Source organism: Idiotropiscis lumnitzeri, chromosome 5 (genome assembly GCF_059441095.1).
Source record: "Idiotropiscis lumnitzeri isolate Australia: NSW breed Sydney's pygmy pipehorse chromosome 5, RoL_Ilum_1.0, whole genome shotgun sequence".
NCBI classification, from domain to species: Eukaryota; Metazoa; Chordata; class Actinopteri; order Syngnathiformes; family Syngnathidae; genus Idiotropiscis; species Idiotropiscis lumnitzeri.
This window is the reverse complement of record NC_142395.1, coordinates 22,016,740-22,042,971: the sequence shown is the minus strand read 5'-3', so window position 1 is coordinate 22,042,971 and position 26,232 is coordinate 22,016,740. Positions and strand designations below refer to the sequence as shown.

The following is a 26,232-nucleotide window of genomic DNA, read 5'->3' as shown; positions in this document are numbered from 1 at the left end:
AAAAGAGGAAAGCTTTTTTCCATTGCGTTTTGAAAACAAGTATTGTATATAATTTACAGCAAGCTAAACAACTGCATTTTTTACTTATTCTTCGCACGTGATGTTGAACTTTTTTGTGTGTTCGCAATGCTTCGTTACATTTCAGTTCCAATTATTTACCTTTACTTACTGTAAGTCGTGACAAGCGTATACACATTATCATATTCGAACACATGTTAAGTAGTATTACAACGTTCTAACGTTTTTTTTTCTTTTTGTTTGTTTTTTGTCACCCGGTCCATGTCTTTACAACATGCAATCTCAGCTTTTAGCCACCAGAGGGAAACCTTTACCAGTCAATTCGAACAAAGACTTATTTGCATAGCGTAGGCGTGGCATTGGGACGCGACATCAAATTTCAGAGTAGTGTTTTATTTTTTTTATTATTTATCATAGACTAAAAAGCGTGATTAAATTTAAATGACTGAACACAAACGACATGTGATTATATCATAAACTAGACTTATTACGTCTTCCATGCTGCTGAAGATGTACTTGACCTTTCATCTTTTTTCTGGAAAACCTGTAGCCCTGCATTTACTACTACATGCAACTATATGCACTTCCTTTACAAGCACATTCATAGCCATCCATGCACCCTCCCTGACACCCCTAGCCTATCTGGGCAGGGAGCCAAGCAACTCCCTCCCTTCCTTTCCCTTCTCTTCCCCTCTCTCACTCTCTTCTCTGGCTCTCAGAGGATTCTATACATGTCAAGCAAAGCTTCACAATGGCGTGCTTACTAAACCTGTGAGCTTAAGAATTTGCAGTGATGTGGCTGTTCCCGGATCCCACTTCGCCCCTCTGCGGTGGACCCACTGTCTGAGGCTCTGATGGACATTCTTGGCACCTGGACCGAGCGTGTAACTTCACCTGTTTGGGGAATCTGTGACAACATTGGACAAAAAAAAGAGACAGGTCCATGCACGGGGAACTGAGATTTTACCTCGGTTAACCCACGTACCGCACCCTCTCACTTGCACACAAAGAGACACATACACACGCACACACACTTGTCTTTCCCTTCTTCCCTCCCCGCCGGTCTCCTCTGCTGTCGGATGCAGGCGTGGTGAACAGCAGGACTCTCTTGGTTGAGCCGCATGGAGGCACAGGGAGGGGCTCCCAGCCCAGGTAAGAACACAATTCTGCTTCTTCTTTACAGATTTTTTTTAAATTAATTTTATCTTAAATGTATAACCAGGAAATGGCCATTCTCCAGGAAGACACACACGCTTGATCCCCCTTTAATCAAGAGTTAGTTCACATGTGGGGCAGCAGAGAGCCAACACACTGTGGTCATTGTCTCCATCATGCCTCGGAGGTTGCACTCTGAAGTTGCATACTCATTGTAGAATTAGAGGGCCTCATTCACGCTTACACACCATAGGTCAGCCATGCAGAAAGTGTACTGATGAGAGACAAATTGCTGCCTACGATAGTGGATGCATTGTGTGAAGGTCATCCAGGGAAGCCTGTTGGAGAGAAGCCTCACACAATACCACCGTGTTGCATTTCATTGTTGACAGTGTGGAAAATATAGTCACCCTAACTTTCATGCTTACGTCAGACAGTTTGGAGTTAGTGGTTTTTAAACACAGTGGATATAAAAGTCCACCTACTCCTGTTCAAATACCAGGGTTTTGTGATACAAATGAAACCAAGATCAAATATTTCAAAAAGGTTCTACTAATAATCTGATCTATAACCTGGACAACAGAACTCAACAAATGAATTCTAACAAAACAAACGAACAAACAACTCAGAAAAGTCTTTAATAGCGGAAATTAATTTAGAATTAATCAGAAGCATTTATAATGTGGCACTGCAGCAGGTGTGTGCTGACCCCAATTTAACACGCGTTTGAATGTTGTTGGTTCATGTGTACACAGGTATAAGAGGGTGTGCACACTTGTGCAACCACATAAGTTATTTTTTTAAGTAATTTGTCATCCAGGTAATAAGAAATCATTTACTTTTGTCTCATTTGTATGAAAAAAAAAACGTATTAGACCAGGGGTGTGCAGACTTTTTATATCAATTTTGACAATACACGGTTCAGATCATGGACCGATGCATGCATCAGGTAGACAAAACGGGAGATTTGGCAACATAGCTGGCTTCAAACCCAGAGTCTTCATCAAAGTGTCAGAATGCTCTTTGACTTTGGACTATATTTGCATGAAACAAGTCTATGCTGCTTTGTCAGCATTTCCTGAAATTCGCCCACCGAAACATCCTTTTACATATTACATTTCATGATGGTACTTGAGGATGAAATGTTATTTATTTATGTAAATTAAATTCAATAAGACAAAAACTATCGATCCATCTAAGAGCGAGTCAAAAGTAGTTGATTTGTGACACACGGCCACTGTTCACTTACAGGCCGGTTCATTAGGCACACCTGCATATCTATTCCGACCCAATATAAGAGCCCCATCATATGTGCCTTTACAAAGGCAATAATGTTATTGTCATATCATATTATTACTGAGCCAATCTGATTTGCAGTGAAATATGAGAAACACCTTTAATTGTGATTGAGTGCAGGTGTACCTAAAAAATTGTCCAGTGAGTGTAGAGATGAAAATAATAAAGGGTTTGAAATTGTTTCTATAGAGCATGTTAATTGTGGTAACATTCTTTGTATATTGATTCAGGGTGTGGAGACACTTGGCTCAAGTTTTGGCAAGCATGCAGCATATCATCCTCATTGCCTCCCTCATTTTTTCATCTTTCACCATCTGTCAGTCTGAATCACATAAAAAAAAAAATGTCTTGACAACAGACATGGCCAACCAGAGCCCAGGATGATGTTTTGAAGCAGATTCATCAGGTGGTGTGATGCCACCCCCGTGCACTCTCCCGACACAGTTGAAATGTGTAGACTGTCTTTCTTGCAAATTCTCTTTACTCGACATGCACGTACTCGGTCTAAAGGCATTTGAGCTACTGATTTGATATGTATCTCATTACATATGTTGTAATATGATTCAACGATGGTTTAAGTTTAAGTCGGTAAGAATGATTTGATTCAGTGGAATTACGATTTGATTCAATATAGGCTCAGTTCCAGGGGTTATGATGGAATGAGTTTCCTTTTCGTCATGTTATGATATGAAAAAAAGAAATGAAAACCAGCTTTTATTTATGACTCGACTGGACGCACGGAAACATCTCAATGGAACTTGTCGGCACCGTATAGAAGTCGATTCAGTATTTCTTGATATATTTTAAAATGGAACAATTCGATGCACTCACATGTTTGAAATAAAAAAAGAAAAGTATTTCTACTCGTATACCAAAGTTGGCCGAATAGTGAAAGTAAAGTTAATTAAACATTTAAGTATTACAATAAATTAGCATTAAATTTTGTATAACCTTTTTCCCCCAAAACATTATTATTTTTTGATTTATTTATTATTTGCGGGTAACACACACATGTAATACAAGTCCATTTTGTTTTATCACAGTGCTTATGTTTAGGCTGTGTCTAATGTTCTCATGTTAATGTGGCTCGCAATGTTATTACAATGAAAATGAACATTTTCTGAACATTTTTCTGATGAACACATATTACGCTACTATATCCTAATGTTATTAATTATGGCGGCACTTGGAGATCAAAGTATTTTTTTCGCTAGAACTTGCGAGCCACTGCCCTAAATTCTTGAAAGTTAGTGCTTGGCTAAATACTTGTATCTTTTGACTCTGAAAAGATACAAATACAGTATTTACCGGTTCCCCAAACAATGTTGATTTGCCTTGGTGGGTACGTTAGTAGATTGCAGCAGTAATTTGAGAGTGAGCATGACACTAAAGGGCCAAACACCGCACTCACAATTGCAGTGAAAGCACGTTCCATCACAGTCGTTGCCCATTCTGGAGGCAGGCCCACGTCCCACCAAGGTGCCACATTTGAATTATTCAACTGTGTCCATCTATGCGTTCTAGCGCACAGGGGTCATTCAAAGGTTCTGTCCTAGTCAGCACACCACAAATGGCCACCCCACTTCTCATGCAAGGAGAACCCTACCCCTGAACTATCAGGTTAAAAAAAAGTTGCATTGAAGAAAAACACCAGCCGTGCAGTCTCTGAAGCACGGGAGACAGATTGCATACAGAAGTTAGAAATGGGCGTTTGCGCCATCGTGGGAGTGACCACAGCCGACTAGATTCTCGGCTAATCAAAGCGGCTCCACCCATTCCCTTTATATTCAGCGCAGGTGAGGTCCGCAATTTACATGGCCGAAGCATAACAGATTCGCTGGAGGCGCAAAGTACGTTCATAAAGACCTGCAAAAAGTTCTCCACGTGGGGATGATGTAAAGTTGGCCAGTGCGAAGTGGGCACTTGGAGACCACCTTCAACCCAGGAAACAGGACATTTTTCTCAAATTCACACTTTTTAGTTGATGACAAGCATTAGTATTTCAAATCACTGCAGTATACAGATGTCTGTCACTCCATTTTTGTCTTTGCTCCCATATTTCCTATTTCACCTCTGCCCATAACTTACCAGTAGATTTGAATTGGAGTTGAGAAAGCTTTTTCCATCCCGACAGAACTGCAGTAGGTTAAAAATCCTGGTTGGTACGACTCCTCCTTTGAGTGCCATCACTTCGAAGATAAGCTGAAGACAGAAATCAAATCCAATTTGTGGTCTAAATATTGAGGAAACATTTCAATCAAATCGCCAAGGGCGTGTGATTGTTGGCTCTCTCTGGGGAAATCAATCAATTTCTGTGCTGAGAGTGAATCATGTTCTGTCCTGGTCTTCACATTTTTCATCTGAAGGAAGAGAGAAAATTAAAGAACCGTCTGGCATTGCCCATCAGGCAGCTGCTACCACTACTGTTTGTATGACATGGAAAAAAAATAATGTACACTAGTCCTACAAACCTCCTGTCTAAACACAAATGCCATCAATTTCCAGAAAAAGATTTTAACCAAATCTCGTCTGTATGTATATCTGTATTTTTTTTTCTGTACATTTAAAAGCATTTAGTGACTTTTTGAAGATTTTGACATTTCATCAAGGTAGCACTTACAGGCTTGAGATGCGAGACATAATTGTACAAGAATTCAGAAGGGCAGTATGCAAATCCAGAGGTTTTCATTTTATAAGTATGTACATATATTTATGATATCACATAGTATTACAATAATGATGTCATTAATTTATATGGCTAAAATGTTTTTTGATTAAATCGTTGGAATGGGTGTTTAAGTGTAAGATATGCTGTGCAGTGTGAAGATTAAACCCTCCTTTAGCTCTATTTGCGTAATTAATTTGAATACCAATCACCAGACAAATCCATTTAAGTGCATTTTGGCTCCCAAGCCACATAAACATCACCTGCTCCCATCGTTTGTGCACCATTAGAGCCCGGTAAAGACATCCAGAAGCTGCTAAAGCCCTCCAGCTCAGGCAAGCCCCCTCAGGAGCAGTTCCAGCAGCATGCTGCAGGTGAGGAGGAGGAGGATGAGGATGAGGAGGGCGGCTGGACAGGACACACCGCCAGCCTGCTGCACATTTCAGAGAAGAGACGTGAGTAGAGAGGGAGGAGGGGCAGACATATTTCGGATATTCAGAAACATGACTACAGTGAATCCCTGTTACAAGGTATTGTGGACGTTTATGCGTGTAATTGTTTTCTGTTGCCGTATTTAATATTTTTTTTTTTTTTTTTTTTTTTTTTTTTTACACAGTATCCCAGCAAGTCCAAACTGTATTCAATTCAATTCCTCTGATGTCAAATAGTAAACATTTTAGATGGAGCAGGTTTAGAACCCCAACTGAATTTAGAGTTGTAGTACCATGTTGTGCCACAACATGTTTGGCAGCACTGAGCGCTACTACAAAGTAGGACAAGATGAAGCGGTTTACCTTTCCCAAATTGCAGTTGTTCGCACAGAACAATGAAAATGTGTGTCTGTGAATAATGCAATATGCTATGTTTTTTTATGTGTTAAAGTAGTAGTTGTTTGAGGGTTTATAATTACCGCCTATGCAAATTTCTTTTAGCCTGTCCTGCCCGTGGCGTTTTGCATTAAATTGAATTTTTGCATTAAGACTTTCATTAGATGAAATTTTATGGTTTGACTGAACTTTTTAGTGTTAATATACAGTAGAATGTTTATTCCCATTAGTTTTATAGTCAAATTTAACTGGAAGTGACAAAATATGTTATTCTGAGAACTGCGTAACGTCTTTTATTGTTACGTCGTGTGTCGACAACATGGTGCCACCAGGGAGCCCCCAAGGACGACATGAGTACCCTGTTCTAAAAATAGCTCACCATTAATACAATACAATAAAATACAACTTTATTTCTATTGCGCATTTCACAGCAGCTGGAGCTGCAACAAAGCGCTTTCCATATGATGTAATATAAATTAACGGAAAATTAGAACACAAATGGGATACATATTATTTTCTCAGGTTTAAATGTTGAATTGTGTTTAAAGCGTGTGGCAGGGGTAACAATTTTACCGTATATCACCTATCACAGGTGATGGGTTAAGAGGTCACTGTTTAATTATGGAAGGATGATTATTTGAGCAGGATAACTAATCAATTCTAAGTGTGCATCATAATAAATGAGGTAAGAACCAAGCATAAAGTTCAGGCAAGAGTTTGTGTTTCAATATCCTCACTGGACTGGTCCTAATGCCCTACTGACTTACATTTTAAAGATTTAAAACGTAATTCAGAGCCATGAAGTACCATTTTATCAAACGATCCTCCCGGTTCCTTCAAACCCTTTTAATGATTACAGCTTTTTAAGTATTCCGATCGCACATTCTTGAAGATGGCTGCAGCACAGGCCAGAAAGCTGAAGGGCCTCATTGTTCACCAGTGCAGCACAACGTAGAATACTGGGGCTACATGTAACAAGGCAGCTTTTATCTGCTTCACTAACTAAACCGTTTTTCACTGCGACAGCTCATCCAGAGGCTAATGTCTGTGACCCACTGGCTGGCCTCGCCACCTGGCAGCACAACTCACCGTGCGTGCCCGGAGGCACGTCAATTTAATAATAAAGAAAACTTTTTTTTTTTGTGCCGCAGTCATGCACTCAAACGGGATAGCAATGGCTCACTGGCCGTGTGCAAAGATCCCGTCGAAGAGCAGGTTGTGAGTTTGTTGAAACAGATCCATTCTTTGCAAAATGTGTAAACACCAGACAGACGGAATGGGGAAATGATCGATGGCTCTCATTTCTTGCCATTGATTTGTGCTATTAAACACCAGAGGGAAAATATGTGAGAAGTCAAATTAGGTTTACAATAATCAACACAAGTAAGCAGACCGAGTCATGTACCGTGTGTATGCATTTGATTTTTTTAAAAAAATATTTTCAGAAAAGCCATTGTAGATTTGTAGCTGGTGAGTTAAGATATAAATTTAATCTCTTCTGCGTCCTTGCCGGCAACATAAAAAAGTCATATCTCAAATCATCTTTACTCCTTGAAATGAATAAAAATGCCATTAGACCGTTGGAGCCTCTCCAAAGAAACAACAAAAAAAAAACAAAAAAATCGCAATGCATTTTCAATACGGAAAATAGCACACTATAATTTTGGACTTGTGTGTTCAAATACCCATTTCTTAAATGGTTATTACGCTGCCAGATAAATAGTATTTGTCATCCCATCTATGAAGTTTCCCGTTATGTGTTGGCATAAGCGTACGTACTGAAAGGCTAAGCTATGTGGTTGTTTTAAAAACTCCCCTTGTAATTCTCTTTATGTTAGGATTGACTAAACTTCAACCCGGGAGTGGCCTTAAACAGCTTGAAGCCTCGTTTTTCGAAGAATTATTGATCTGCCAATCTACTGCTTGTTATGACGTGAGTCGAGTTCACTGCCACCGCAGCGCTTGTACCTCAAATTTCTGCTCCCAAGTGAAAGCATAAAATTGGATAATAGCGCTCTCAAATACTTGGGAATCGGGTCACTTGTATCTCAAGTCATCCTTCAAATTAGCAGTTGTTCCTGCTGGTCTGATGACCTCTCAGAAAAAGGAAGTAAGTCGCTTTCTAAAAGATTTACTATTCACTCCCCTTCAGCAACCTTCCATACTGAATTAGATATTAAAACACTGAAGTCAATGGATAAACATTTTTCTTTACTGCACATTTCTGAATGAAACAAAGTGCCCTATTTATTTATTTATATTTATTTTTAATTTTTATTTTATTTGTATTTTATTGTTTTATTTTCTTGAGAATGAAGAGGAATTTATTTCCTTCATTTTAAAAACACGAATACTGAATTTAGTGTGGGATTAAAGACAGACTCGCAATAGTGGAAATGTGTCAAATGGGCACACACCCATTTGACTGCAGGCTACTACAGCTTCACATCATCTCTTTGTGGGGTAATACATATGTCAGTTCACACACATGCACGCACACGCACACCCACAGACACGCACACGCACACATACAAACACACATGCACAGAACAAAGAGGCCGTTTTTCTGTCTGGAAGAGAAAGCCTTGTGATCAATTATTTAAGGGCAAGATGGGTGGGAGAGAAAGAAAAATATATAGCAACCAAGCGCTCCACAGAACGCGGTGGCAAGATAAAATGATTGCATTTCCATTTCCATCCTCATTCCGTCATTTTCATCATTTCCTCCATTAACTCCTTTTGTTTCTCCAGCATCCCCTCCCTTTCATCTTTGTTTTATCTCCAGACGTCTTCCTCATTGTTGCCGTCACTACTCGACATTCTCAAGTCTGGGCTGAGTGGTTCTGGACTGATCAAAGCTCCAAATTTCAATATTTTAGCAGTGAGGAGCCTAGAATGTCAGAACTGAACTCCTCATGAGAGGACTTCCCTGTGCATCGTCACACAAACTGAAAAGCCAAATGAGAGGACTACCTCCTTCTTTTTTGCATTCCACATTTCATGTCTTCTTGTCGCAGCCTTACTGCACCCATGAGAAGACAGGTAGTGGAACGACAGCGCCTTGTTGTTGAAGCCTTTTTAATGCCCACGCAGTCTGTGAAGGCTGTAATCCAGATTTGGCAAGCAGACTCACTCACATGGAAACACAGACTCGCTTCCATCTGCCTCAGCACGTCCTCCAGACGTCTTCCACTCTAGTTCAGCTAATAAGCACAAAACTAAGAGGCAGCGATGGGCCCGGACGGACTATCATTTTGGGGATGGAGGACGGAGCATGGTTCTAGAAAAGGACCGACTAAGCAAGGACGGATGTCGGTTTTCGTCTGTCGCTGAAATCGGATCAAGTACCCATGGATGAAACGCGCCCATAACCAGTTAAGACCCAATGTGAGCATGTTTGTATGCGGGAGGGAGTGACTTCACTTTGCTTCAAGCCGACAAGAGGAGGAGCACTCGTCCTCAGTCAAAAATATTTTACACATCGCCAGTCAGTCTGGTGACTGACGGTGGCTGTGTTGGCAGCTATCTTGATTGATAAATTGTAAACAAATCAATCCACTCACGAGCACAGTTTCTTTACCGTTTCTTTGTCGCCTGCAGAACCTCTGAGCAGCGTGTCCTCTTTGGAAGTCCACTTCGACCTCCTCGATCTGACCGAGCTGACCGACATGTCGGACCAGGAGCTGGCTGAAGTCTTTGCTGACTCTGATGAGGAGAATCACAATGAGTGTCTACCAGGTAGGACACAGACAAAGCAACAATTGACATGACTGGTCCAGCACATTGACACACAAACACACTCAATAAGTCACTTGAAGTGTGACAATTTGCAGGTTGTCCCACTATTTTTCTCTAATTTCCAAAGTATACAGGCATGCCAACGGGGTTGTACAACCAAAAGTACTGCTTTTGGAACCCAGAAAGAAGGGACCATTGGAGGGACCAAAATGGACTACTACTGTAAATATAAAAAGTCAACACACGCCTGTTCAAATGCTAGGTTTTTGGAAAAGGAAAAAAAAAAAAAAAAAAAAAAAAAAAAAATCAGGCAAAGACAAATAAAGTTAAATAAATAAATCAATAAAATCCCTTTAGCGTGACCAATAACAGGAAAAAAAGCTTTGTTTATTTTAAAACTCTTTTTCCAGAGTGGTACTACAAACCTAGATAATCGTCGGACAAGTGGATGCAATTTTCCCAAACACATGAGCGAAAATATGTTTTGGTCGGATGAAACCAAGGTTGAATCTTTGGCCATTATTTTCTAAAGTTATATTTGATGCGAACGAGGCACAGTTCGACGTCATGCTTTGGGGCTGTTTGTCTTTAGCTGCAACTGGGGCCTTAGTCACGGTGGAAGGAATTGTCAACTCTTCCTTACGGCTACTGCTAAAAAAAAAAAAAAAAAAAAAACGAACAGTCAGCCTCCTACAACTCTAAAATGTATGTGGGTTAATCTGGTAATTTTATATGTTGGCAGGTATGTGCTGACACCCATTTCATATTTGTTTGAATGTGATTGGTTAGTTCTGAACAAAGCCACATCCCAGTTACAAGAGGGTGTGCACACTTGTGCAACAGCATGATTTAAGTTCGTTTTAGTTTTACTTCTTTCGTAAAGATGAAAAAAAGGAAAAAAACAATTATTGAGCTGCACCTTTGTTTCTGATTAATGGATTGGCTTTAACATTTCGGAAACAAAAGGAAAAAAAAAAAACCTCCCCACTAAATACCTTTAGGGTTTAGAAACTGAGAACAAATGTAATCATTATTGTACAATATGAAAGTTGAAAGGTTTTGAATATTTTAAAGACTTGATGAACATGAAAACATATCGTGGCTCGGGGACTCATTGACACCGGTCAGGTACTCTGCGCTCTTTAATATTTATTAATCCTATAAAATGATATTTCATCCATCAGTGACGCTGAAATGACTGTCAACTCTCCTACATGTTAACAGAATTGGAGGGAATCGGCTTCATGCATGTATGCATGATGGGAAAAGGTGCATGAGAGTCCATCCCGGTCGTGCTTCACAGCAGCGAGTGCGTGAAAAGACCATCCACGTTTTTCTAAAGGAAGCAAAAATGTCCCCTGTGTTTTATTCATGTCCCGTATTGCCTCATTCTGCATGCAGACTGTGAACTCGTGCCTGCTGTTGACACCCAGCAGCCTTTCTCTACCACCACTCAAGCATCTTTATGTATAATTAAGAAAACTCCATTTTCATTATCGTTGCGATATGGAAGATGTTCATATTTTAATTTGCATTACTGCCACTTAGTGGACTGGAGTGGAATTAATGAATGTCGCTTCCAAAACCTCTGCAGAGTTTGTACGTCTGACGTTTTTATTAGCGAGCTAATACTAATGTGTGCGAACACTGCAGCGCTGCTTAACTTTTGACTTTGACGTGCTAGTGCTTCGCAACATCAAAGTGCTTCTTCCAGTCTGGAACTTTGTCCAACCTTGCGACCAATTCACAGGCTGAGAAATTTGGCCTTTGAGGTTGTTTTTGTAAGGCCGGTGTTTGTTAAAAGATTAAAAGCGTGTTCGCGCAGTAACATGAAAGAAGCATTGCGTTTTTCATTTCCTCACCATTTTCCCCATTTACTGTTTTATTCCACATTACGGTGCATCTTAAGTGTGAATTATCTTCGCAGCCAGCCATCTGTTGCATTTTAAATGTTATACATCATCTACTGCAGATGAACATTACGAGTGGTTGTGTGACAGAGAGAATTAGAGACAAAAAACTAAAATGTGGACAAGGCAGGCAAGTCCGAAGCACACAACTTCAGTCATTTCAAAACCTTTCCCACCATGTGACCTATAATCTGTAAAAATCAATTAAAAGGTTTTTCCAAAAATCTTTGTATACGGGTTATAGTTCACAAATAATGGTGGAAAAAGCATTGGAATTATTTACCTTAAACAGGGGTGTGTAGACTTTTTACATCCACCTTTAGTGTCTTCTGCTACAAACCACGGTTACAACATTCGATGTAATTAAGTTAGCCTCGGATCAGCGGAGGATAAAATTAAAGCCAAATACTTGTTTACTTTATACAAAATGGCATAATTCGTCTGTTTCAATTAGTTCAAATGCCAAACTGGAGATGAGCAACTTTTTTAAAAGTAAAAATAGATCAGCCCCGTGAGATGAATCACTTTGCTTCCGTTTCAGAAGCCTGTGACATGCATACTTTGATGTATCATTTCTCTTTGTCATCAAATGTCGTTGACTTTTACCTGTTTGCCTCCCCCACACACACACATCACCAAGATTCAGTCGCTTGACTATTCTCCTTTTTTTTCACCGCACTCATTTATTTTCATTCCTTCCCTCAATTCCTTAGTAATGATGCTGAACATTTTAAGCAAAAAGAAACTGCAAAGTTTCTGAAAGTCACAAATCGAACATCAACTGAAGCATTTTATCTTTTGTCATCGTGTTGCCTTTGAACTAGGTTGTGACTACTCCCTGAAGTTCCCCAGGTTTCCTCAGCTTCGATTTACGAACGATTTACACTTTAGTGTTGACTAACTGAGAAATGTCTGAATTTGTGTCACTGGTTGGAGGCCATATGACGGTAGAGAAAGATGTTAATTCTGGAGAGAGAGGTGCTTGGGTGAGAGAGTTCATTCTAAATATGGTTCCTTAAATAATTCATGATTTCCCTGATGGAAACAAACCGTCTTACAACACCAATTCCAATACAGATGAGAAATAGAATACAATGATTTGCAAATTAAGTTCAATCTATATTTAATTGACTACACTACAAAGACAACACATTTCTCTTCACACTGATAAATTTAATTGTTTTGAGCAAATAATAATTAACTTGCAATTTTATGTCTGAAGCACATTGCAAAAAATATATTGTCGTGTTTTATGCTTCATAATTTGCCACCGATTATCAATGGGAGACAGGTCTGGACTGCAGGCAAGCCAGTCTAGTAGCTGCACTCTTTTACTATGAAGCCACACTGTTGTCCATGAAAAAGACGTTATTTGGATTGCAGCATCTTTTTCCAAAACCTGAATGTTCCTTTCAGCATTAATGGGTGCCTTCACAGATGTGGAAGTTACCCATGCCATTGGCATTGCAATCCCATAACGTCATGGATGCTGGATTTTGAACTTTGGGTCCAAAACAGAATGGCCGGGAGGACCCCATTTCTAAAAGACCACAGAACAAATTTTCCACCTAGCATCAGTCAATCTTAGATGAGCTTGGCCCAGAGAAGCCGGCGGCAATTCTGGATGTTGTTGATAAATGGCTTTTGAATAGCCGAGTTTGAAGTTGCACTTACGGTGGTAGCACTTAACGGTATTTACTGACATTGTATTTTTTGAAGTGTTCCTGAGGCCATGTAGTTATCTCCTTTACACATTGATGTCAGTGTTTGATGCAGTGCCGCCCGAGGGATCGAAAGTAACAGGCGATCAGTGTTGGTTTTCAGCCTTGCTGTTTACATGCAGTGATTCCTCCACATTCTCTAAACCTTTAGATGATATTGTGGACTGTACATAATGAAATTCTAAATTCTATACAATTGTACATTGTGGAACATTGTCCTTAAACTGTTTGACTATTTTCTTACGCGATTGTTGACAAAGAGGTGAACTTACCCCCATCTTTGCTTGTGAGTGACTGAACAATTCAGGGAACCTCGTTTTATACCCAATCATGGCACCTGCCAGCTCCCAATCAGTCTGTTCACCTGTGGGATGTTCCAAGCAGGTGCTTGATGAGCATTCCTCAAATCTCTGTCTTTTTCGCCACCTGTCCCAACTTATTTGGAACATCTTCAGCTCTAAAATTCTAAATCAATGATTATTTGCCGAAAACAACAAAGCCGATCACAGTTTGAACATAAAATATCTTGCCTTTGTAGTGTATTCAATTAAATAAAGGTTGAACATAATGCAAATAACTGTACAGAATTCTGTTTTTATTTACGTTTAACCCAATTACATTGGAATTGGAGAAAATTGATGAACATTAGGTTCATATATATTACAATGACCAAGTGGTGGAACGTTTGTGGAGCAACAGACTGTGCCTTGCAGGTCACTGTGCTTCTAATTACTAACATCCTGTGGAGAAGCCATTAATCCTAGGTCAATACTCATCCATCAACCCCCTCCTCCTTACACAGTACGTGTCGAATGTGTGAGGATATTGCTGTGGCTCTGGGGAAATTTATGAACCAGCAGGGAGTGTTGTCGACTTCGAAGAGCCGTCCGAAATACTCCAAAGGGCAGCAGAGTCGACTCATTTTATTTGCTCGTTTCCCAAAGGTTAGACATCGCCCCCAGGTGGCGAGAAAGAGGAATGGCTAAAACACGACAATAGTATTACAATATTTTTACGGCTGCATTAATGCTTTTTGGTGTTTATGTCAAGACTGTTTCTTCAGTAGACTAATTTTGTGATACTCTATATGGCGTGGAAAACTTGCTCCCTTATGTCACGATTCCGAATGATCCTTGTTAATAAGTTCTATATTTTTTTAATTTTAGGTTTATAGTCCTCTGATGGGGTCAAAACCTTTTGTAAATACCACCATATGAATTTCTTGATTAAATGTGATATTTCTTGTGCATTGGCATGGGAATTGGATTTTTGAAAAAAATAAAATATTGACGCGTGCGGAAACGATCTCTAACTCACACACGCACGCACGCACACACACGCGACTGAAATGATCCAACAAAACCCAGTAAAACGTTTTTATACACAACAGAAACTCTCACGCTCTACATGTTTTTTCACTTACAGCTTAAGCGCTCAATCACTATCGAAAGGCTCTCACATTTACCACCGAAACACTCTCATGCGCACACTATGGAATCACACACTAGCGAAATGTGCTCGGACCACAACTGAATTTTCTCACACGTTAATGAAATGTTTTCACTTACATCTGAAACTCTCATTTGAGAGCATATTGATAGCATTTGTGAGCAAAAAAAAAATAAAAATCAATAATCGTGCGAAAGCATTACTGTGTATGAGCAAAACAATCTGAAGTGGTTAAGAGCATTTCAAAAGTGTGTGTGAGCATTTCACTTGTGTGCAATCATAACTTAAGTAGTGTATGAAATTGTCATAGCAGTGCACATGAGCAAAAAAACAAAGTTTTTAACAGAATTTCACGAGAATATATAAGAATGTTTCAGCAATTTATGCAAGCGGAAAAAAATTGCTGAGATTGTTTCACTAGTGTATGAGTGAAATGAATTAGTAGTGTGAGAACATATCAGAAGAGTATATGACGCATCATTTTCTTGTGTGTTTCAGGTTCGCAGCAGGCAATGTTGGGCAAAGGCGGTTACATGCGCTCTCCCTCGTGGACACGCTGCAGCAAGGTGGAGCTGCCCCGAGAGAGGAAACACCACAGCGACTCGGACACCACTGCAGAGCCCTTCATGAAGCTGGAGAGGCCGAAGCAACCTTGACGTGGCATCTCACACTGCGGGGTATGAAGCTCAGAGTGGACAGCCGGCACCTGAGAACCACTCGGCCACTGACGGTGTTTTGTGATGCTGATGAACACAAGAGTTTGTGCTGAACTCTGGACACTCTGCAGTGTTCTAAAAATGTTCTGTAAACACACACACACACACACACACACGCACGCACGCACACACACACACCCCTTCCTCTCTCTATCGCTTCACCCGGAAGATTTGAAGTTTTTGTGTTGGAGTGACAGACAGGGTAGTAACAGAACCAACTTAATGCCAGGACATGAGCCGAGAAAGCGTGTAATGTGCTGCAAAGACAAATGCCTAAACATCATCCTTTTCTTTTTGTAGTAATAGTTTTCTTTATCTTGCAAAGTTGATCCTCCAAAGTCAAGTCAAAATAATGGAAGAAGGAAAATGATGAGCTAATGTGAATTTGCATGAATGCCAAACAATAAAGTGCCAACATTTGTTAAACGCAACAAGCAGAAGCCCAGTTACTTGATTAATTTTGAATCAATTTAGCAAGTCTATACCTTGACCGATTCATCAAGAATGATGTGAGTGACTATGGAAGGATAAAATAAATATCTTGACAACTGTGATTCTTTTTCTTTGTTTTATTATACTTAAATTTTCATACAGGTAAGATGAGGGAAAGTGAATCCATTATGACTAACTGATGAGAAACTGAAATTCAAGTCCAGATGTGAAAATAAAGGCCTGAGTAGTTTATTTTCAGCAATTACCTTCCAACATATGTGTCTTTCGAAAGAAGTCTAAATTTACTTAAGAATTTTGTCATTATGTGGAACTGATCAGATCTTTTAGCAACTTAACCAAAAAATGGTGTTTTCCATTTGGATGTAGATGTAGATTAATAATTCAGAGCATGAAAATATTTTAGAGAACAACAGAGATTAATTGATAAAATATTCTCCATATCAAATCAAGGAAGATAAATCTGCAAGTACGACATTGCGTCTCAGTCACACATTCCTGACTTACTCAAAATAGTTTTGTTTTTTTTAGGCCCTTGCTGAGGTAAAATCTTTTCATCAACATGACTAATCTATCAACTACTGGATTCAAGTGGCAACATCATTAGGTTGAAATGAACTTTAGCGAAAGGAATTACGGCTGTGCAGCCTCTAGGAGCTCATTAGATTGAGAAGAGGTGTCCAATGAAGTGTGAAACCACATCATTTACTAAAGGACGAGAACGTAATTGTGGGAAACGTTTACAATTAATTTTGCAATGAGCACAAAACGTTCAAGCCTGAAGTTAGTTGGATCACTTTCCATTGGAATAAATCTGTCACTTTATGCCGCTTGTTTGGTGAGTGACCCACTGCTACACCATCAGTGACTCTCACAAAATATGTTTATTAAATTCAACGATTATGTATCGTCCCTCAAAGAAATCAATTTCTGAAAAATCATGAAATGACCAATGTTGCGTATATTTTGAAAATTCTCGAGCTGATGTCACGTAAACTCGCCATGGAAAGTTTCTTCTAAAATGTTTATTTGTGTCCCCATTGCTTCACATGTTCATTATTTCATTTGCATTGATTACATCCTAATGTATAATGTACATCCTAATACTCTTCACAGGCACGTAAGGAGTAATGTTCTTCAAACTAACACAGCATTAAAGTAATCGAAAGGAATAAACCCGAAAGAGCTTTTAAATCAAACTAAAAATTCACTTGGTACAGTGAATCAGGTCAGACATGTTTAAACTCCTGAAATCCATGACATTTTTTTCATAGAACAAGCTGCGCTGCTGCTCACTCTGTGTACAAACAAATTCCTCTCTTAGAATAAAATGTAATCTATCATAATCGGATTACATTTTGTAATGCTTTGGTTTAAAAATGCACTTTTCGTTACGGGAGGATATTTGACTTTGAGGTAGTGCGATTCTACAGTACATGTGATTTCTTTTGAATGTAAAAAAAAACATCTAATCAGTTGTAGAGCATGGATGGGCAATTTAAAGCCTGTTATTTGGAATCTTTGAATCTGCAACTCATGCAATCTGTTGGCACGCCATAGTAAATCAGGCCCTAAATGGAGAAATATGTGAAACAATCCTGCTCAAAAGGCGGCTATAAAACTTTAGAACTGTTTGTATGTGTGTATGTGTGTGTGTGTACTTGAATTTGGGACTATTATAGCTTATAAAATGATGCCATAAATGACATGAGAACGTGATTTAATACAGTTGATGGTTATATCTTATTTAGTGCATTCAGCTTAATCCATTCATCCATCATCCAATCCGCTTTTCCTCACGAGAGTCGCGGGCATGCTGGAGCCTATCCCAGCTGTCTTCGGGCAGTAGGCTGGGGAGAACCTGAACTGGTTTGCCAGCCAATCGGAGGACACACAAAGACAAACAACCATCCGCTCTCACACTCACACCTAAGGCTGATTTAGAGTGTGCCATTCACGTACCATGCATGTTTTGGGATGTGGAAGGAATCTGGAGGGACCAGAAAAAAACCATGCAAACTCCGCGCAGGAAGGACAGGGATGGATTTGAACCCACTACCTCTGCATTGTAAGGCATACGTGCTATACTTGGTTTAAAAAAATAAAAAACATCAAATAAAATGGAAGTCATCAGGCTACAAGTGGCAATCTTGAAATCCCATCTTGGATTTCTGTGACTTCAATAAAACAATTGACATAAACATCATCACCACTACCCTCACCAAGACAGTTCACCTGAAATCTTGTTCTCCTGGACGCTGCATCAAATAAACAGCGGATTTGTTTTGCTCCTTCTGCAAGTGTCTCTTGTCACTGTTCCAGTTCTTCAGCCCCTCGGGTAGGGAAGTGTCCTCCTCGAGATCCCCGAGGTCTTCCACAAATTCCTCATGTGTGGCTTTCTCACAAAAAGGACGCGGGCCCAGTAACTCCACCATGTCAGACTTCTCTAGAATGTCTCTTTCTAGAAGACGTTTTGCCACCTGTGACAGGCGAGCCAAAAATATTAACTCAATTAAATTTAGCTTAATAGACCTCCTGTGCATGCTGCAATAACTGAGATATGTACGACATGATGGTTTGAAGCCTAACTTGCAAAAAATGTTTTCTTTATGGCTTGAGTCTTTGGACAAGTTAATTACACGTAACTCATTTAGCAATAACCTGTTTAGGAGCTCTTGAAGACATCTTGTGCAAAAAGAAAAAGACACTGTTGACGTTATATGTTTCTGCCAAAAATTTTTTGCATTTCAACCCACAAGAACTTTACTCTGAATTTAACAAACATAAAAGAGGCTGTCTGGGTCTGCGTAGGCAAAATATAAGGCGCTGTGGAATAAAACCAGCAGGTCAACCACAGCGCATGAATGAAAATTGCAGTTGGGCAACGAGAGAGGCAAGCGGCAAAGCATGAACTGCACTGAAGATGTCAGTTGGCAGCACTCAAATTGCTTTTGAGTAATGAAACACGTCAGCGTTGCTGTTAAATGAGGATGAATCCACCTGTTGAAGTTCAATATTTTAAAAATCAATAATCTCTGCCTGGTGAGCTTGGCTGTGCTGTTTCACACATGGACAAAGATTTCCATTTCCTGTGGCCGAATTTGCTTTCATTGCATATTAGAAAAAGTGATATTCTAATTTGTATATTACTTTTTTCCTCTTGTTTGACATTCATGCACTATTTAAAAAAAAAAAAGTTAATAAAGCAGTTACCAAGTAGTTGAATAAAGAATTCTCACCTTGTCCACCATTGCTTTTTTCTCCTTGACAAGCTGGAGCGTCCGCCGGAAGGCGGAGTCTATGAGCAGACGGACCTCTTGGTCGATGAGTTGGGCTGTGGGCTCACCGAAGGGCTTCTCGGCCACCATTAGATCGTGCTGTGAGAGCTCAAAAGACACCTGCCCCACCGCTTTGCTCATTCCAAACTGTACAACCTGAAGAATGAGGACACATCTATTTTAGCAACATAATCTCAAATCAACAAGACATTTCAAACAGAATATGAAACCAAATTCTCTCCCCATGCCATTATGTAGACGTCCATACAAAGAGCAGTACTGTAAACTAAAGTGAGGTTTTACATTTTCACTGTGAGTCGCTCCACACCTGTGCATAAGCTGACTGCGTGACCTTCCGAAGGTCGTCGTGCGCCCCCGTGGTGATCCGACGAAAGAACACCTGTTCAGCCACTCGGCCGCCAAGCATCATGCACATTCTATCAAACAGCTGCTCTTGTGTGAACAAATGCTGCTCCTTAGGCAGGTACTGAGCGTACCCAAGGCCCTTTCCTCTCGGAACGATAGATACCTAAGAGAAGACAATACTCAATTTAGGCAGTGACAGAGACGACAGGAAAAACACCAGACTGAATATTCACAAGAGTTACAAAACAGAATAATAACAAGAGAGAAATTGAGAGGTTTACCTTCAATAGCGGATCCGCATGTTCTAGAAACCAGCCAGCGACAGCATGGCCGGCCTCGTGATACGCCACAGTGGTTCGCTCTGGAAGCTGCAGCACCTGAGACTTCTTTTCCAGACCTGACAGCCAAAATAATGTCATCAATAGAATGTCGCTCACGATAAAGCAGACCTCCAGAAGATTATTTAGATGAACCCATGTTTTTTTCATTAATGGCGTAAAATGCAAGAAGAGTACATTGTAAATTTTCCTATTCTGAGGTGGGTGGTTCCATGCTTTGTGGAAATAATTAACAGCTTTCAAGTTTGTTTGTTTTTTTCATAATTTTCCATTGCAAACTGTAAAAATGCGTGCGATGAAAAATGCACTGTTCAACTCGTCCTTTCGATATGGCTCAATGACATAATTGTACTTTTTATAAAGGTGCCTTTTTGTGGCACCTAAAGCATTTCAGAATGAAATCAAAAACTAAGTTTTTCAGCAAAAAAGCTGCGGATAGGTTTTACTAAATAAATGCATGTGTGTGAATTTATTATGAGTGAAATGCCAATATGCAGGAGATTTTTGTGCAATGGTGCCTTGAGGTAAGCGTGACTTGACTTTTTTTTGACAAGCACCTCCATTCAGACAATTTTTTTGCTTTGATTTGCAAGCTTAAATTTGAGTTACACATCCTGTATGGTAGCAGTGTATGCAACTCACTTAAAACCAAGTAGCAGTTTTGGCATGCAGTGAACAACAAGTTTTTAAAAGGATGCTTCAAGTTGTTTATTGCCAATTCCAGTTGAAATTTACTGTCAAATTAAACATGAAAAAAATTATTTTTGTAATGCTTTTGTTCAATTTCGTTTAAAATTAAATCTATTTTCTTTCTCCGATGAGGTGAGGTTACCAAAACACCCCATCCATCAGTTCCTGGTCCGGCCCCTCTGTCAAACTTTAGAACCCATTGTGGCCCGCTAATCAAAAAGTTTGCCCACCCCGGATGAACAGTATTTCCAGGTCTTTATTACACGGCCTCAAAGTAGTCAAGATGCATACACCTAATTAAGAAAAAACAAAAAACTAAAACTATATTTATTTTACATTCTAATTCATTGTGTCGTAATTGTACGTTTTTATCAATTAAAATATCTAGCGCTATTTTCTTTCTTTTTTTTTTTTTTTTTAGGGGCAGACTGGACTTGATGAATGGTTTTCCATTCATTTCAATGTGGGGAGATGCTTTGAGATATGATCCTGTTGACACACAAGTGTTCTAGGAACACATTCAACATGTATCTCAAGGCACCATTGTAGCGCAGTTAGGACACAAATGTGGTTGATAGCTCACCTCCAACGACCCTCTCAACCGCTTGTTCAAAGTGCTTGGTGTTGATATGCTGGTTCAGATGGCGTGCTGCTATTAAAGCAGCCTCGTTACAAACATTGGCGATGTCAGCCCCTAAGAGACACACAAAATTATCACACTGATGCCACTACCAAATAATCATTCCTTTTTATAAATAGAACGAGGTAGCATCTACACATGAAACTGAAAAACACTTACCAGTAAAACCCGGAGTGAGTGCGGCTAACTTTCTGGCTAAACCCTCAACTTGCATACTTGGGTCCAACTTTAAAGGTCTCAGATGCACCTTAAAGATGGAAGCTCTGCCTTTAATATCTGGTGGGCCTTCAGAGAAAACACAACAGTGAAAAACAGCAACAATGCATTTCCAAGAAGCACAAACAGCGATAGTACACAACGCCAATCATGTGACACTGGGAAAATATTTCAAAAACCCTCTTGACCAACACTTTTTAGATGCACGGCACACACAGAACACAAGCGCTACACTTGTGATATTGCCAGCTGCATTTACATTACATTGATCTACTTATCTATCGTTTAACCTGATTGTCCTTGTCAGAGTGGGCAGCCTGCCCACCGCAGTGTACAATGAATATCACAAATCAGATCTTAAAATGGGCTTCAAAAGATCAAGGACATTGCTAAGCGCCAAGATAAAAGAACACAGCAAGACAGTTGCAGATTATGACATTGAGAGTGAACAGGTGCGAGGAAGGGAGCAGACAAATCTAATAGCCTTGAAGCTACAGTATTCGTTATTACATTTCCATGTTGGAAAATTAATTGACAGTGCTATAACGTGAGTCTTTTCATGCAAGTATAGAGAGCAGTAATATACCGATGTATATGTGTCGATCAAAACGTCCTGGCCTCATCAGAGCCGGATCCAGGATATCAGCTCGATTGGTCCCAGCCAAAACAACCACATCGGTGCTGCTCTTAAACCCTGAAATGAAAGAAAACAAATTAAACACAAAGGTCGCAAGAGACCCTCATACATAGACAAGAATAGCAACAATGTAGTTACCATCCATTTCAACTAGTAACTGGTTGAGTGTGTTTTCTTGTTCACTGTGGTCCCCAAAGTTTCCTCTGCCTCGCTTTCGACCCACTGCATCAATCTCATCAATAAAAAGGATGCAGGGGGCATTTTTTCGTGCCGTGGCAAACAAGTCTCGGATCTAAAATGCAATGAAACAAAGTGAAGTCTGTTTATTTGAAAGTTTCGGGATTCATCACAACAACTCAATTGAATTATGTATGACGTGCATTGCAGAAAATAGGATGTTTGGATCCCAAACAGCAAACCACAAGACAACATAGCTGTGTGAATTCGGTCATGATGTTTACTGTGACATATTGATTTCTTTATTTTGATGCGATGTATTGACACATCGCATCTAACAGAGCGATGCTACTGTTACAGGATATGCAGTGAACATTATTTACTGATTGTACATCAGGTATGTCCCAAATGTTTCTTCCAACCCCCGCATTATGAGAAATCGAAGGATGCAAGATTTTATATTTTTTAACTTTAATTGATAATTCCATCGAGCAATGACACTACAAATCATTGTATATATGTTTTCTGTCTATCTTCTTATCGGCTCTGTATCCCATCAGAATAATCTGGCCCTGCAGAAAGCAGATCTCCACATTCAGAACAAAAACAAGAGCAACCTGTGGTAAGATTCACAAATCGGATCTTGCCCTGCAGCAGAAAGTGCAGCCGATCAATTTGCTTCTGAAACTGAATTATCTTCTATTCATAGGGGCATTTATAAACTTTCTCATGTCTCGTATTGTGTATTTTTTTTTTAAAGCAAATTTCTCATGCCACTAAAGACTGGATGGTGGTCCACAAATGTCCCGCGTGGGAGACACCAACGTCCTACAGCATTTGTGAATAAGACCCTGTGTGCTTAAAATGTAAATCATGCAGACATAAAGATGTGACAAACCCGTGCAGCGCCCACACCAACAAACATTTCCTGGAACTCCGAGCCGTTGACAGTGATGAAAGGAACATGAGCTTCTCCCGCGGTGGCCTTAGCTAGCAAGGTCTTTCCTGTTCCAGGTGGGCCGGACAGTATCGCACCCTGCACCAGAGAACGAACTATAACACATCTTACTTTATCTCACAAACCCACATTCAATATTCCAATAATCTACTTTAGGGATCTTGGCTCCGAGCTCCTTGTACTGCTGAGGGTTTTTCAGGAAGTTGACAAACTCCAAAATCTCCAGTTTGGCTTCCTCACAGCCTGCGACATCCTTGAAGCAAACACCAACGCCGTCTTTGATTATCTTGGCTTTGGACTGACCCATACTGAAGGAGTTTGTTCGTCCCCTAACCCTGCGGGGCCCCCGCAGCAGCAAGAAGCTGATCAAAAGTAAGGTTGGGAGAAGACTGTACAAGAGCGTCCTATGAAGGGGAAGACAACAAGTTAATATAACCACGCCCAATAGGTCTATTCAAGCGTTTCATCATGGGATCATTAGAATTCTCACCCGTCACTCTCACTGGTGTAAAGGACAGGTACTTTGCAAGTGGAGTTCAAACCCAGTCCCTGTTGAGCTGCTTCCAGCTTGCGCTCAAATGAGTCCACACTGCCAATATTGAACCACAAATAACTCTGGGGGGGAAAAAATCACATGTATTGTGCATATATATATATATATATATATATATATATTTATTATTTTATTTTTTTGGGGGGGGGTCAATTTTTATATTCAACTTTTCCTCAGGGCCAAGTGTAAACTCATTTACTACCATTGACGGGTATAGAAGCCAAAAAGTGCATTAATTTTACCTGGGCTGGCAGTGGATGAGTCAATTGAATTGTGTAATTAAAACATTTCAGGAATGACACGTTCATTATTATTACTACTAACCACATCTGATGTGTTAACGCCATGGGCAGGAATTACTTTGACATATTGTTTATTGACGACTTCCAGGTGATCAACCTGCACAGACAACCACAAGAAGAATAGAGTTAGTTCTTACAGTTGGAATGATCAACAAGAGGAGAAAAACTTCCAAACAAAACAAATGACATCTCGTACTAAGCCTCTACTCAAGTAGTGATTCACAAAGTCCCTCCAGGATATCTGGATGCCGCTCTCCCGGAAGTAAAAGTAGAAAAATGCAGAGGCCATGCCAGCTGCACCAATTGTGAGGTTCTGAAGAGCTTTTCCATCCAAAGGAAAATGGTCCTGGTCGATAAAGATGTCAAAACGTATTGGACCCAAAGTAGTTTGAATGGCCCTATATTTTAAGTGATTTCCACGTTTGAAGTTTAAAGTTTTCATTTGTACCTGAAAACGTGTCCACCAGTATGATTGTTCATCCTTTTTTCCACCTCGGTGACCATCAGCAGCCTTGTTTTTTATATCCCCATTCTGCTCTTTAAAAGGTTCTTGCTCCTTGAGCTTTGCATCTTCAGCACAAAGAAACAAAAACGGGTCACCCGCTGAGGAAGAACACATACAAAATATTTCTATTTTGCTTCAAACCTTCCTCACCATCAGCTGATTTGTTGACGCCAGCGGCCCCTTCGCTCTTTGGGAAGAACTTTTCAAACCCTAAATGAAATACACAAGGATTACAAAATCAGTGAAAAAGCCTCACGTGACGCCGAAATTCTTTGGCTCTTCCATGTACTGTTAAAACACCTCTAGGTGGTTTCCCAGAGTTGAGTAACCGAGCAAACGGGAATCCGTTTTGGTGAAGTCCAACACATTTCCTTTGGATCAGTGATGTCTTCTGCAATATACATGGTGGACATGTAAACAGTGGCCATTTTTTTAAACTCTAAAAAGTGTTGCTCATAGTAAAACATTTTCATCGCAATAGCATTGCAAGACTTAATGGCATTATAGGTATCAGTTCTTGGGGAGTACTAAAAAATAAGTACACATACCCGCTCTGAAAACAAGTGTTATCACTACATCCCTAAACTTATTGCCTATAAAAATGTGGTACTCTGAGAGGTGTGGAACAAAAAATGTAAGAGGTACTGTACTTTTCACTTCTGTACTTTTCACTTCAATTTTTAAATCCTAAATAATGAGTTTATAACGGCATCATTAAATAAAACGCCAGCAATAGCTGCCTCAATGTTCTGAGATCACAAGTAGCCACGCCCCCTTCTCTTCAAAATAATCAAACTTTGTCTATGTGAGGGGCGCACAACAAGCGTTTTAATGAACATATGACTAACATTTGAATGAGACAAGTACCTTTTATTAATTTAATTAACACATTTCAAATTAGCTAGCAAAGTTTGTGAGCATCGCTGAGCGGAAGTAAACAAAGGAAGCTCCCACACAAATCGTGTAAATAAACAAATTGAACAGAACATACCAGCGCGAGAGCTCCACCATCACGAAAACTTGCTGAAATGGACGTGAACTCTCGACCCCATGTCCGAACTGACCATACCCGGTTGCGAAAGCGGCCGACAGCGACAGCAAGAAGCCCCATGCTGTCGGCAGCTTCGGCTGGGCTTCAATGAGCACTGTCAGAACAGCACGTACGCGATCATACGAGTTTGCAGCGTAGAGTTATAAACCCGAGCCAGAGCACGTCCACCAAATCGCGCGAGATTTGGTTACACAACTAAAAAGCGGGACTCGAGATGGGTTATTTGCACGTACACTCCTGAGAATAGACCCCCACCACCCTTGTGCACAAACTTTCCACTGTGTGAACTCAAAATTTCACAACTTCCTCCGTCTTTATCCCTAATAGTATATATTTTTCTCCTCTCTGTATGCCAGACGTACACCCCCATGACAACTCATTAGGACGTCTAATATTTATATTGCACCAAATCGCGCGAGATTTGCTTAAACAACCAAATAGTGTGACTCGAGATGAGTTATTTGCACGAACTCCTGAGAATAGACCCCCACCACCCTTGTGCACAAACTTTCCACTGTGTGAACTCAGAAGTTCACAAAATTCTCCGTCTTTATCCCTAATAGTGTATATTTTTTC

The 26,232-nt window shown here is 40.0% G+C and overlaps 2 protein-coding genes and 1 long non-coding RNA gene across 7 annotated transcripts; 1 reads left to right on the top strand and 2 right to left on the bottom strand.

Annotated features, from left to right (window-relative positions):
• Positions 1–646: 646 nt before the first annotated feature.
• Positions 647–9,786, bottom strand: LOC148337293 (uncharacterized). 4 transcript variants are annotated; one of them, XR_015843144.1, is made up of 4 exons: positions 9,542–9,786; positions 5,398–5,567; positions 4,558–4,829; positions 647–925 (listed from the first exon to the last, which is right to left on the bottom strand). It is a non-coding gene; the product is annotated as an uncharacterized LOC148337293 (long non-coding RNA). The 4 variants fall into 4 exon arrangements; XR_015843143.1 differs by having other exon boundaries at positions 4,558–4,671; XR_015843145.1 differs by lacking the exon at positions 647–925 and adding an exon at positions 3,347–4,403.
• dbndd1 (dysbindin domain containing 1) lies at positions 677–15,614 on the top strand. The gene is made up of 4 exons (XM_088295729.1): positions 677–1,170; positions 5,425–5,589; positions 9,562–9,699; positions 15,278–15,614. Exons 1-4 carry the CDS (start codon positions 1,140–1,142, stop codon positions 15,433–15,435), a joined length of 492 nt encoding a protein of 163 aa, XP_088151855.1. The 5' UTR covers positions 677–1,139; the 3' UTR covers positions 15,436–15,614.
• Positions 15,383–26,176, bottom strand: LOC148337291 (mitochondrial inner membrane m-AAA protease component AFG3L1-like). 2 transcript variants are annotated; one of them, XM_088295721.1, is made up of 17 exons: positions 25,597–26,176; positions 24,906–24,996; positions 24,756–24,815; positions 24,549–24,670; positions 24,297–24,446; positions 24,123–24,197; positions 23,736–23,860; positions 23,397–23,649; positions 23,186–23,323; positions 22,249–22,402; positions 22,060–22,167; positions 21,417–21,542; positions 21,201–21,311; positions 19,871–19,986; positions 19,552–19,752; positions 19,185–19,379; positions 15,383–15,522 (listed from the first exon to the last, which is right to left on the bottom strand). In XM_088295721.1, exons 1-17 carry the CDS (start codon positions 25,714–25,716, stop codon positions 15,466–15,468), a joined length of 2,202 nt encoding a protein of 733 aa, XP_088151847.1. In that variant the 5' UTR covers positions 25,717–26,176; the 3' UTR covers positions 15,383–15,465. The 2 variants fall into 2 exon arrangements, with proteins under 2 accessions (XP_088151847.1, XP_088151846.1); XM_088295720.1 differs by lacking the exon at positions 15,383–15,522 and adding an exon at positions 17,963–18,425 and having other exon boundaries at positions 25,597–26,175.
• Between the last annotated feature and the right edge of the window lie 56 nt (positions 26,177–26,232).